This window comes from Stegodyphus dumicola, chromosome 8 (genome assembly GCF_044657685.1).
Source record: "Stegodyphus dumicola isolate Sdum_Otavi_A_Nest chromosome 8, ASM4465768v1".
Taxonomy (NCBI): Eukaryota; Metazoa; Arthropoda; class Arachnida; order Araneae; family Eresidae; genus Stegodyphus; species Stegodyphus dumicola.
In genome coordinates this window covers 103,783,763-103,796,583 of record NC_140775.1, presented here as the reverse complement: position 1 = coordinate 103,796,583, position 12,821 = coordinate 103,783,763, and the positions used below count along the sequence as shown (strand labels likewise).

General features: G+C 34.2%; 2 protein-coding genes across 7 annotated transcripts in view; one reads left to right on the top strand and one right to left on the bottom strand.

Annotated features, from left to right (window-relative positions):
• The window catches only part of LOC118186822 (uncharacterized), a 370,423-nt gene extending 362,612 nt beyond the window's left edge, over window positions 1-7,811 (top strand). For 4 of the 5 annotated variants that reach the window (XM_085822215.1, XM_085822213.1, XM_085822214.1 and 1 more), the window contains exons 3-4: window positions 172-285; window positions 7,697-7,811. In XM_085822215.1, the coding sequence (XP_085678341.1) occupies window positions 172-285; window positions 7,697-7,780 (198 nt within the window). In that variant the 3' untranslated portion in view covers window positions 7,781-7,811. The remainder of the gene's footprint in view (window positions 1-171; window positions 286-7,696) is intronic. The other variant, XM_085822216.1, reaches the window with a different exon arrangement.
• The window catches only part of LOC118186821 (glutamine synthetase-like), a 44,366-nt gene that overhangs the window by 6,926 nt on the left and 24,619 nt on the right, over window positions 1-12,821 (bottom strand). The window contains exon 7 of one of the 2 annotated variants that reach the window (XM_035356976.2): window positions 139-449. The exons of the other annotated variant lie outside the window; for it this stretch is intronic. Coding sequence (XP_035212867.1) covers window positions 434-449 — 16 coding nt within the window. The 3' untranslated portion in view covers window positions 139-433. Of the gene's footprint in view, window positions 1-138; window positions 450-12,821 lie in introns of those variants that run through there. 2 annotated transcript variants of the gene reach the window in all.

Below are 12,821 nucleotides of genomic sequence, written 5' to 3'. Positions count from 1 at the left end.
TCTTGAAAATCTCGTATCCAGTGTACACCACTGTACGCTAACAGTACGAATTATTCTGAGGTTTGAGAATAAACAGAGAAATTCAAGTTATGTTGAATCTAACCTCGTAAAAATATGTAAAATAAAAGCAAACTAAAATTTTGTTTTCCTTTTTTTTTTTTTTTTTTTCAGATTTGTGTGCACGATCTTCTGTTCTTTACACTTTTAGTGGCAACAGGAACAGCGTCCATCTGGGAATGCAAGAGTTTCGAGTCAAAAGAAGAGAAAGAAATAGGAACTGCAGGTGTGAGTGAAGTTTGTATATTTGATTTCATATCGAAGTTTAAAAAAACAAGAATATATTAACAGAGAACATAATTTGTTGCCTTGGTTTAACCAAAAATGTGCACATCCATTACTTGTTGTCAAGGGGAAAATGCGATAAATGGTCCTCTCAAGGTATTCCAATCCTGAAAAATATGAATTAGGTTCATTGCTCTTACTGATACCTATGAAAAATGGTTAGACAAGTGTTTAAAAGGAAAATGTTATTTTTCATCCTTTTAAGCCAATTAGACATAGATACATATGCTATATTTTGCCATTTACAATAAAATTTCGTACACATTTAAGGAAACTGATGGCAGAAAATCCCCATGTTGCATCAGGGTTATTAGGATGAAACAATACTGCAGGCAAGTGTCTTTCGTTGGCATTCAAGACGCAAGGAAAAATATTAAAATATTGCCTGCAAAATAACATTTACGACTTTCAACATCTTGACTAATGAATACTACTGTATTTGTTCTGAGAATAATATTAACGTTAATTACGGTGAATTCTAAGCATCTCTCACTAGCATACTCGCATTTAAGTTGCGAAAAGTAGATCGGAAGAACTTTTCAAAGAGTAGCAGTATAGTACGTGAATTCCAAAAATGGCTGAAGCCATGGAGTAAATGTATTACTTGCGGAAAGCGAAGGATGTGAAAACGATGTGGAATAAATCGAGTTTATCTTAACGCTACGCGCATTGGCTCGTTGTTTCTTGGTCAGGTCTCTTGTTTTTCGAACTTCTATAAATCTATTTTATTTAGAATCTTAAATCTCATCAAATGGAATTACTTCTAACGGACAAATTAATTTCAATTATTTAATCACTATTTTGGGCTTATTTAAATACACAAATGGCAAGAAAAAGATAATAAAAAGTTTTTTTCGATCAATGATTCTTTCAGAAATACCTTTATATCCTTTTGTCAGAATTCTTTAAACACAGAAAACATACAAAACAGTAAAGACATCTAATGCTTTTTATTCTTGTTAAAACGTGTATGCAGAAGATATTAATATCTGTCTTCTTGATGCTCAGTCCCATTAATTAATTTCAGAGCTCATATAATGGCCTAAAATTCATATTGTGTCTAGAAATAAACTCGTATAACTTGAGGATTAAATTCAGTCTGGATTTTATATACTAAATTCAGATGGCCACGAAAACAACTACTCGAATATATAATCTGTGGTAATTCGTACCATATTAATGATTTACCATATTACCCATATTAATGATTTACCATATTCGTACCATATTAATGATTTGGTAGACAGATATTAATATAAAAATTTGTAGTACGAAATACAGTACATTTATTATGTGAGCACGATACATTGATATCTCCTGATTACTTCTAGATATGTTGTAAATAGCTTTCATTGTAGGAAAAAAAATCGTTTTTTGGATTTTATAGCTCATTTAGTTTTCCAGCTGATTTTCTATGAAATTTTTCTGTTTGAACATATTAATTACGTCTTTTATTCCATTTTCCTATCTCTCTTTTAGCCCAATTCTTGCTTAAAACAACCTTTTCTCTATAACCTAAATAGAATAGCCGTCAATTAACCAAGAAAAATGCACATACAGCCTTCACCAAATGCAGTAATCATGGTTAAAAAGGCATGTAAATTGACTGGGATGAAAATGGTATAAACCAGGTACCACAGATTAGCCTCATTTAATGCCAGATCTGCACGAATTTAAATTATGATATTAAGCAAAAGGAGAACAACAGTATATCTCCTGGTAAATCATTAATATGGTACGAATTACCACAGATTATATATTCGAGTAGTTGTTTTCGTGGCCTTCTGAAATTAGTATATAAAATCCAGACTGACAATTTAATCCTCAAGTTATACGAGTTTATTTCTAGACACAAGATGAATTTTAGGCCATTATATGAGCTCTGAAATTAATTAATGGGACTGAGCATCAAGTAGACAGATATTAATATCTTTAGACTTTTAAATGTTTAAAGTTGTAAGTGAAGGTTTTATTCTTAGTAACAAAATTTGTTGCCTTGATATTGGAAAATTCTTGAATGTTGACATAATATTTGACGAAACTAATTTATGTCGTAAAGTATAGTAGCAAAATATATCATAATTAACTAATGAGAAAAATTCTATTTAATTAAAGATAAGGAAATGAAAGTTCAATTTTTTTAAATAATTCATTTGTTTCAAAGAAAACTTAAAATAGATATTGGTAAAAATGACCACTTCAATCTCAAGTATACAACATCAACAGCTACCCGGGAAGTGAAATGCTTGTAAGTTGTTATGCAACCGAAATTTGTCTTCCGCATCTTAAATGTTTATAGCGTACGTTCTTTTGCTGAAAAGTTCTTTCTGCGTGTGATGTACATCAACTTCAGGAAATCTTTTCATTCTAAATAAGCACAATAATTTTGATCGCATATAAGTAGCTCATTCTCAAAAGCATCAAAAGAGCCTTTATTCGCGGCATTTTGATGAGGTTGAGCATTCACATAAAGAGATCATAAAATGACTTCATTTAAAGACAAGAGTGATGGCTACTGAAAGACGATTTGAATGCTCAAGCAGAAAAAGCACTACCAAATAGATGTGTTTTCCTGTTTATAAAGTTAGCAGCAACATTTCAGTTTTGTAATGTCTTACGAAACAATCTTAATACAAATATATAACGCAAATCTTTCGATTTATACTTTTTACTTAATTTAATCACATAATGATTTTCAAACTAAGAGAAATATGATGATGCATCCTCTTGGAAGACTTCAACAGACTATCAGCTGACCTGTGAAATACACTTACGTTGAGATATTTCCTTTTCCGTATCGAAAATAATAATCACTGGATTTAAAATAAGCATACTTATATTCTATTTATTTTACTGAAATAATCAGCATTTGTCTCGGAAATATGTGTTTTTATGCCTTAAACAGGAAAGCTTCTGCTTTCTTTTTCTTTATGGTTTACTATTACACATAACACTTTGTATTTTAACACACATTTCATATACTTTACAAAAAAGTTTTACTTTATACTGATTTGCTTTACAAAAAAGATTAGCTTTACACTGCTTATAAATGAAATAGTATCTGCACGTATTTTTCTGTATCGAGTATAAGGCGAAAATTATTTATAAGTTTCATAAAGTACTAAATAGCATTTACTGATCTTCTTTAAAATGTTCCGAGATATACAGTTCCTTTTATTTGCATTGATATTGTCTTAAAGTTTCAGCAACAACCATTTAAATGTCCTATTTTACATATTTATCTCCGATTGCATTATTTTTAGACATTTTAATGTATTATGTTAGATGAGTTATTTTAATTAATTCAAAAGAGCAGCAAAAGGCTAATGTAGTTTAGTATGAGTTTTTGAGTTAAACACTAAATTCACGCATTCAACCAAAGTTACATAACATAAAAACGTTAATCATCGTTTGGATTCTACCTATGCAGCATGTGTACGTATGATAAAATTTTAACTTGAATTTGAAAATTGTCATTCCAGAATTAATGGCTGTCGTATGACTCTAGTGTAACACAGATAAAGCATATATATTTAAAAACATCAAATATCAAAATGAAATCATTTATTCAATAATATTAAAGCCAAAACTTTTATACACAATTATTAATAAACCGGTAATATGGCACTTAATTCAGAAATAAAGCAAATTCGCAATTTCTTTACCTCACGCAATTATATAATCTTCCCCTTTTTGACACAGTAACATAATCTTCGTTCTTACCAGCCGCCAAGTGGTAAAAACGTTGAGCATTGGTAGTTCAAATCCGGTTCAAATTCCAGCGAAAGCCTAGTTTCATGGGATTTATTGTGATTTTCTAAGTGTGCAACGTAAATATGAGCCAGTTTCCCTTAAAAAAGTCCTCGACGAAGACATGCGAATTTATCATAATCTAAATAATGCAACTCTTTCTTTAACGATTATTTTTCACCTAAGAAACATGTATTCCGCAACCTTTATGTGTTCATATGTATATGCTGTTATATATATATAACAGCATTGAGTGTATACAGGGTGGTCATAAAAAAACTTTTCTCCGATATTGAGCCTTTAGTGACCGTATAGTATTTCTCCCTCCTTCTTAGCATGCCTTCGTGGTCAGCACGCTCGGTGCGTATTCGAGGGGTCCGTGGTTCGAGTCCCGGGGCATTGCCCACTTTTCATCTCTCCTGCTTTCAAAAATACCTAATGTCTCTATGTGGCGCCTGAACTAAAACGGTGGTGAATTATGATTCTTCACCACCAGCATTTGGCGGTTGGTTCCCGTCAGCACGCTCGGTGAGTATTCGAGAGCTCGGTGGTTCGAGTCTCGGCGAGGGCATTGCTCATTTTTCATCTCTCCTTCTTTCAAAAGAATACCTAATGTCTCTACAACTTATCCGCTTAACCAATCAAAATGAAGTATCAGATATTGTTATTTGAAGGTATGTTCTCGAGTTTGGGATGATTTAAAACAGCAGAGCTTTCACGGTTACGGTTATAATGAAAACATTTCTAAATTTTCGAATGGCAACTACCACTTTTTTCCTGCGTAAATTGATCAGCGCATTGAAAATCTATAAACGGCGTTGGAACAATACACGTGACGAAAATTGCCGGCGTAAAACATTTTCAAAGAAGAATATTTGTTAAAGACCAATGACAACACAAGAGAAGAGAAAGGAAAAACCTTTTATTGAAATTACAAGTTTTCGACGTGCCCGTCTTCGCAGACAATAACGCACAGCATGCGGGATATTGCTGAAAACAGCGACGAATGTAACATCGCAGAAGGAATCTGTGTAATTTCACGTTCTACGGCGTCTAACAGATCTTGTGGATTTGATGTGTAGACCTAGATTTACGGTAACTCCAGTATCAGAAATCCATTGGAGTGAGGTCGGGGGCCACGAAACTGCAAAGTTACGGGATATGCCTCTATCTCCAAAGTGTTGTTACAGCACTTGCCAAATACATGTGGGGACGCGTGGAGGAGTACAATCTTGCATCCATAGAAATTCAGTAATGACATAGCCCTGCTGCAATTCTGGAATTATGTAATTCTGCAACATTGTTTTATACCCAGCACTTGTGACGAAGAACGATTTCATACCTGTGAAAGTGATCTCTTCGAAGAAGTATCGACCGTGAATGAATGTTCTTGCGCTACCGCATCACACTGTCACTTTATCTTCGCGTCAAGGCACTGGGAACACTTCGTGAGAATTTTCGTCAGCATAGGGAACACAGTTCTTGGAGTTACGTTTTTACTTAAAGAGAAATGCGCCTCATCGTGCATATTATCTGCTATTTTCATCATGTCTGATGAAGAAAAAATTCGCAAAGTCCACACGCTGTTATTCGTCTCCACGTCGATAAGCAAACATCAACAGAACAAAACGCAGAAACTTAAAGATTAGGACTAGGGTTTTTGGTACATCCAAACTGTGGGCAACCCTTCTTGCAGTATGCAAGTTTCTTCAAATTTTTTTTTACCAAATCACGTACAGTTTTTACAGAGTATAGGCCTTGTCTTAGCTTGTGATTTCATCAATAAACTTCCACTGGTTCGAAAATATTTTCCTCTTCAAATAAAACAGCTTTATCAATTCATCTCGTTGTTTCACTGTTAAGTGTCATGTTGCTAGCACGTTCGAACACCTGATTGAAGAAACAGTCTATTCACACTGCTTACTAAAGGTTTTCCATAAACAATGCTTTGCACATGGCGTTCTGTGATTTGTGCTTTTACTATCTGTTCCTACGAAGTATGCAAAGTGCGTCAATGCAACTCCTTTCTGTGTTGTTATTGCTCCTTTACAAAGCGTTTCAGAAAAAAGTGGGTATTGTCATTCTAAAATTTCGAATAACTTGACTGTAGCAGTAACCGCAAAAGCTCTATTGTTTTAAATCATTACAATCTCGAGCACATACTTTCAAATAGCAATACCTTAAATTTCATGTAGTTTGTTTGAGCGGATAGACAGCTAGGGATTAATACATTGGGGAAGTTTTTAATGACCATCCTGTATATCTAAAATAAAAAAATGTGTAAATTAAAATTATAACTTAGCAATAGCCCCTTAATTCTTCATTTTAATTTGAGTATTTCCCCTTTCCATTTCAAATATAGCAATTCCTTATAATAACATTTTCTCGACTGCGTCATTTCTAGACTAATACATATCATATGACATACGTAAATGGAACTACAAATCAAACAACCAATAGCATTTTTAGAGCATTATTAATTATCCAACTAAAATGTATAAAATGTATTGAAACCGAATCTAACCTGCTTCGAATTAAGATTCGTCGTGAACGCAAATTATAGTTTATCAATAGTTGTTTTTGTCTTCAAGTTTCGTCATTATATGTACGCAGTAAACCTTTCTAATTCATTACAGCTATACTTCTACTCCAATCTGTTACACATATATGCAAGATAAAAAATATGTAAACTAAAATTATAATTTAAATTAGCAATAGTCCCTTGATTCCCATTTTAATTTGAGTACTTTCCATCTCTAATCTAAAATAGTAATAACTTTTCTGGACTACGTCATTTCTAGATTAGTCCTATCATGTGACTTTTGCGTAGTAATGATGACGCAGCTAATTCAGAATTTAAACCGAAACCTTTCGCTTAATAAATTGCCATACTGGATAACTGCGCACTTTGCTGTCTAGATAGACTGCTGCCTGATACTTCCCTTTTTCCTCAAAGCTATCAAAAATGTAAACGTTTTGAAATAGATAAGATTAGAGTGCCAGATGAATTGTGGCCTCAAATGTCAATTAAAATAAAAATGAATATTTAATCTTCCTTGGCTGTTAAGTTTGCTTTTTATTGTGGTTCAATATCTCAGTATCTACGCTATCAATGCGTCTAACAGTTTACGTCATTATGGCACTTGTATTGTTTTATTGTATTTACTCTTCCACAAACATTCTTAAAAAAGGGGCATCTGAAATCCGCATCTGTACTTATATTGTAGAAAAAAATCATCTACTCCGGTATCTGCTTCGTCAATCTAAATGTGTATTACATAAATGAATGTACGCAGATGTATGTAACTGAGCAAATTTCATTTGACGCTATGTATATGAACACCTCTAAATATTTATTAATTCTCTGGATGTTGTTTTTGTTAATTTCTGCTGTAATCCATGACCTCTTTTAAACTATTTGCTCTATTAAATTTATCTTCAGCTTTAGTCGCTTAGAATAAATCTGCAATAAGATAAAGTTATAATTATATCATTGAGTTAAGACAAATAATTTTAGTCTTTTACTTTCTAGCTTTAGTAATTTCATGAATATTTTATAACCACAACTGAAGACTTCTCATCCATTCTTCTTTTATATTTGCAGGCAATTGCAATTTTCACGGCATTCGTTTCTATGATTGGCTGCTGCACTTCATATAAAGTTTGTGAAAACATGAAATCATTTTAATGAAACTAATAAAAGTATAGTAACACTAAGATCATTATTGCTTTTCAGTTTATTTTTGTGTTATTTTTATTGATTTCTTACGATACAACTATCACACAGATTAAATTTTTCTCTCTCATGTACTGTGTTCATTTTTTGAAAATATTTAATTTCAAAGTATCTTTTGAAATTCATTTCTTATGAAAAATAGAAGGTGGTTATAATTAAAGTTACCTATTTAGACAAACACAGAACTTATTCCTAGTAGACCTATTTCGTTGAAACTTGGTATATGTATTATCTGGACCATGAGGAAAAGAAATCTGCAATAAAAATTAAAAATTCAAATTTTGACCAACAGATGGCGCTTTTCATGCAATGCCAAAAGGACAGTATGCAAATTTGGAGCGTTTTAAAAAGGAAGCAGTCAATGCCGTAAAATCATTCTTCACTATACCTTTGGAGAAGAAAGATCGAGCTTAGTGACCACGTTATTAAATCAGAACAGCAGTAGTTTTTCAGCTTCATTGCTGAAAAATTGCTACAATAATGCAGTGCAGTAGGCTTTAAAGGCCTACAAAAGGGGCCCATATCAAGGCAGAGTTTGAAAAAGATGATTACTAAATGAGAGTTGTGTGTACTGAGAGGAGAAGACGGAGAAGGATTTCTTACTAAATGGGAGTTATGTGTATTGCGAAGAAAGGACAGAAACAGATTTTTTACTAAATGGAAGTTGTGCGTGCTGCGAGGAGAGGGCGGAAATGGATTTCACGTGAAACTGTTGAAGAAGTTTCTCTTGCGGGATAGAAAGAGCGTCCTGTTCCCAGTATTCTTCGACAAGTACTCGAACGATGTCTCGGATTTGTCTCCCCCATGATCGATGTTAGGGAAGGTTCCGCGATCCACTGCAAGATGGCATACGACTGCATACGACATCCAAATTCTGGAAGAGGTAAATCCTGCAGAACCGAACAAAGGCACTTATCTTACTAGCCTTCTTTTGGCCAAAATAGCCGTTGACAACCCATGGCCTTGGAACTAATTGTGGTCGGACGAGTCGCATTTTACCCTAGACAGAGCAGTTAATACTCAAAACAGTTGTATATTGTGTACTGCAAGTCTTAATATTATGCATAAACAGTTTCTGCATCTTAATTACATTACCGTATGGTGTAGTTTTACAATATTTCTGATTTCATTCTTGGTCCATTTTTCTTGATGAGAATACTCATCAAGGGTTCAAATGTGTTCCATCACAGTTACCTGGTACTGCCAACTTCTTTAGCAGCACGTCATTCCTGTGTTAGAAGGAAAAGAATGTTTAGAGATTGTCTTCATGCAAGATAGTTCACTACCTCGCATTGGTAGGACTAGTGAAGGCATCGATCGCTTCGTGCCCGCTTTGGAGCTGGTCGGTAATTTCAAGATGTTTCCTGACTGCTTGGCCTCCTCATTCTCCGGATTTGAATCACTATGATTTCTAGGATTCCTGAAGGATTGTGTCTATGGAGAAAGCATACTCACCATGCATAAATTGAAAGTAAGCAAAACACACCAGGTTGCTGCAGTTGATCGAGAAACCCTTCGCGCTACCTCTGAATACGCAATAACATACTTTGAGCGTGTGATTGACGCAAATGGAATGCACACTCAATAAATGCTATGATTAAATAAAATTTTTTAAGTTTCCAATTTGTGTTTTTCGTTCATGCGCCCCTTCTTAGCTGGTGGTCGAAATTTGAACTATTATTTTTATTGCAGTTTTTTCTTTTCCTCGTCGTCCATAACGTATATACCACGTTTCAATGAAATAGATCTACCAGACTCGGTTCTACGTAAATCTAAATAGGGTAACTTTAATTATAACCACCCTGTATGTACAGTAGTGGTCTTGCCTCCTATGGTGGATCACCTAGGATCCCATAACCTATGATCCCCTGACCTATGATGGATACGTGAAATGAGGATAATATAAGGCTACATAAAACAACATATTGGTGCAACATACATTTACGATTCATAAATTATGTATTAATGAGACATTATGGATATTTAATCAAGTATGCTTTACATAATGTTACATAATGTTACATTATATTTTTCTTTGTGAATAAAAACTATTTCGATACTTTATAGTACGGTATATTACTGTGATAAAAAGAATATCGAAAATGATTCAGTGAAAATACACAAGAAATCGCGAGCAAAGAAGTCGCTTGCAAAGATTTTTCAACAGTTGTTTTGGCATTTATTGAAATCTATCAACCATACGTATTTACAAACTGGCCAAACTGAAAATAAAGAGTATTATTTGAGTGTTTTTTTGGCCTTAGCGTGAAGCGTGAAACACTTCATAGAAAGCGATCTAAACTGTGGGGAGGTAACTCATGGATTTTGCATCAGGATAATATATTTCTTCACAATATACTTGCCTTCGTGTATTTTTAGCACCGTATGACTGTTTCTTATTTTCATGATAAGAACTGCAACATTGTTATCACTGTTTTAAATTTATTAATTTAAGAAAAGGCAATTCGCTGCAAGCGCTGAAGAAATTTCATGAAAACAACTTTCGAGGATTGGAAAAAACGTGGCATAAATGCATTGCACTCGGAGAGAATTATATTGAAGGAATGCAATAAATATCGATTAGTAAATAGAATCATATGCTTATAAAAGCATTTTCAATACTTTTTTATCAGAATAATATTTTATCTAATACAAGTAAAAGTAAGGGATTTTGATATTTCTACTTAATCTGAAGAACCCAAGCATTCAGTTTCTGTACGTTAATGAAAAAAAAATATATATATATATGGGTAACGCAGAACAGTGAGAAAAGGAGACTTCCAATAGCACACTACAGGATTTGTGGTTTGTTTATGTTATGATGGCAAAGCCTCGAGCGCTATCTGCCTAAGAGGAGGGACGCCTTCGTGAAGGACATTCTAAGGGAAACTGACTCGTATACACGTCACAGTATATGGAATTTTAACTGAGATGGGTGAGTGCGGAAACCAATATATATATATAGCCTAATTTTTCACCCTTCAATGTCCTTGTTTTTTAAAAAAATACTGTGCTGAACAATTTCTTGGAGCCACAGCTCCTGGTAACTTTTTGGCGAGCACACTACAATTTATCTTCTTCTCATTTCCTTAATTTTGCAGCATATTGCGCAAAAAAATTTTAAGACCAAATAGGTCTTTCTGAACGGTACTTACTACCTAGCTTTTTAATTTTATTTCTTTTTAGCAGCTATAAGCGCAAAACGTTTCAGTAAGTTTTAGATGGTTTTTAGTTTTTAACTTTTTTAAGCTTTAGCTAATGAGTTACCTGAAACTGTTTACAGTTCCACTTTTACGATACGTAAAGCTTCCTTACAAAAAACACTGTAAAGCAGGCTAGCTCCCTCTTTATTCTACATTTTACTTCGCGTGTAGCCTAATTTTTCACCCTTTAATGTCCCTGTTTTTTAAAAAATACAGTGTTGAACTATTTCTTGGAGCCACAGCTCCTGGTAACTTTTTGACGAACTCACTACAATTTATCTTCTTCTCATTTCCTTAATTTTGCAGCATATTGCTCAAAAAATGTTCAAGACCAAATAGGTCTTTCTGCACAGTACTTACTACCTAGCTTTTTAATTATATATATATATATGAGTTAAATACTCTGTGACATTTTGTTGTTGGAGAATTCTGAGGAATGGTTGTCTAAATTTACCTGTAAGAGGAAATATATGTGAAGTTTGCTTATGAGCATTTTCACTCTCTATCCATATTCGTTATATCGGTTCGAAAGAAAGTTGCAAGTACCTATGCTTGTGATATTTATTGTAATGTAGGAAGCGGCAATATTGGGCATATTGAATTTCGATAATATACTGCATTCTCTCTTGTTTTCACTTGTGTGTGTTTACGAATCGAAAACGGTGTACCTCTTTCTGAATTGCGCTGTTAACGGCGGATAACAGAATTTTTTTTTCTCTCTCTCTCCCAATGACGGACACTTGCCTATGCTGGCATCGGCCACTCTTAAGGCCAGATGTGGTGGTCTCTTTATTATGGAGGCACCTAATAGGGTCACCTTTGCCTCCTATGAAATGACAGATACTTTTACATCCATGCTTCTCCCAGATTCGAACCCGGGCCGTTCGATATCGCAGTCAGGCTTCCCTCACCACTATACCGTCTGGGCGCCTCCGGATAACAGAAACTATAAATACCTAAATCAGCTAATCCTGGGGCACATTTTATCAGATTTCTTAATTTCCTGAACGACACGAATCTACATAAAGTTACTTCCGGCAAAGATTATTTTTAAAATGCACTAAGGTATAAGGTATTTTATCCCTTCTTCCCACAAGCCTTCGTAATGCAATTGAAAACATACTTGATGCGTATTCGAAACGTCCAGGGTCCTGATGAGAGCAGTGCACATTTTTCACCTCTCCTGCTTCAAAATAGCCTAATGACTTTACAACACATTGACTTAATTTAAGATGTACGATAAATTACAGCATACGTTTTCTATCAGTTGCATAGAAATTATATAGTATAACTTTATTAATACTGTTAATTTATATTATAAGTGCCATCTAGGGACCAAAACATTTTATGAGACTATTAGTCAGATGAATGATAGGCTTACAAAAGATCTGTAAGATTTTTCTTCCATAGAATTTTTGATACACTTCTTGGTTCTGAGCACTGTTTGTCGCAAGAAAAGATTCCGACTGCTAGAAGATTAAGGCGAATGGTTAAAACGCTGAATTTTGAGAGGTGGGTTCAATCCCAGGCGAACGAGCTGGCTGCGTGGTTGGTTTGGGTAATCTTCCCCATATGTAACTTGAATACGAGTCAGTATCTTTTAGGAAGTCCCCCGCGAAGACATCTTTTCTCTTAAGCAGATAACCCTTGATAACCGTTTCCTTCTTTGTCATATTCGAATAACCTAACCGAACCGAACCGAACCCGACTGAACAGAAATTTTACCAGCCATGCATTAATATAATAAACATAAATATAAATACAGTCGAACCACTTCTGTTAGCTAACAT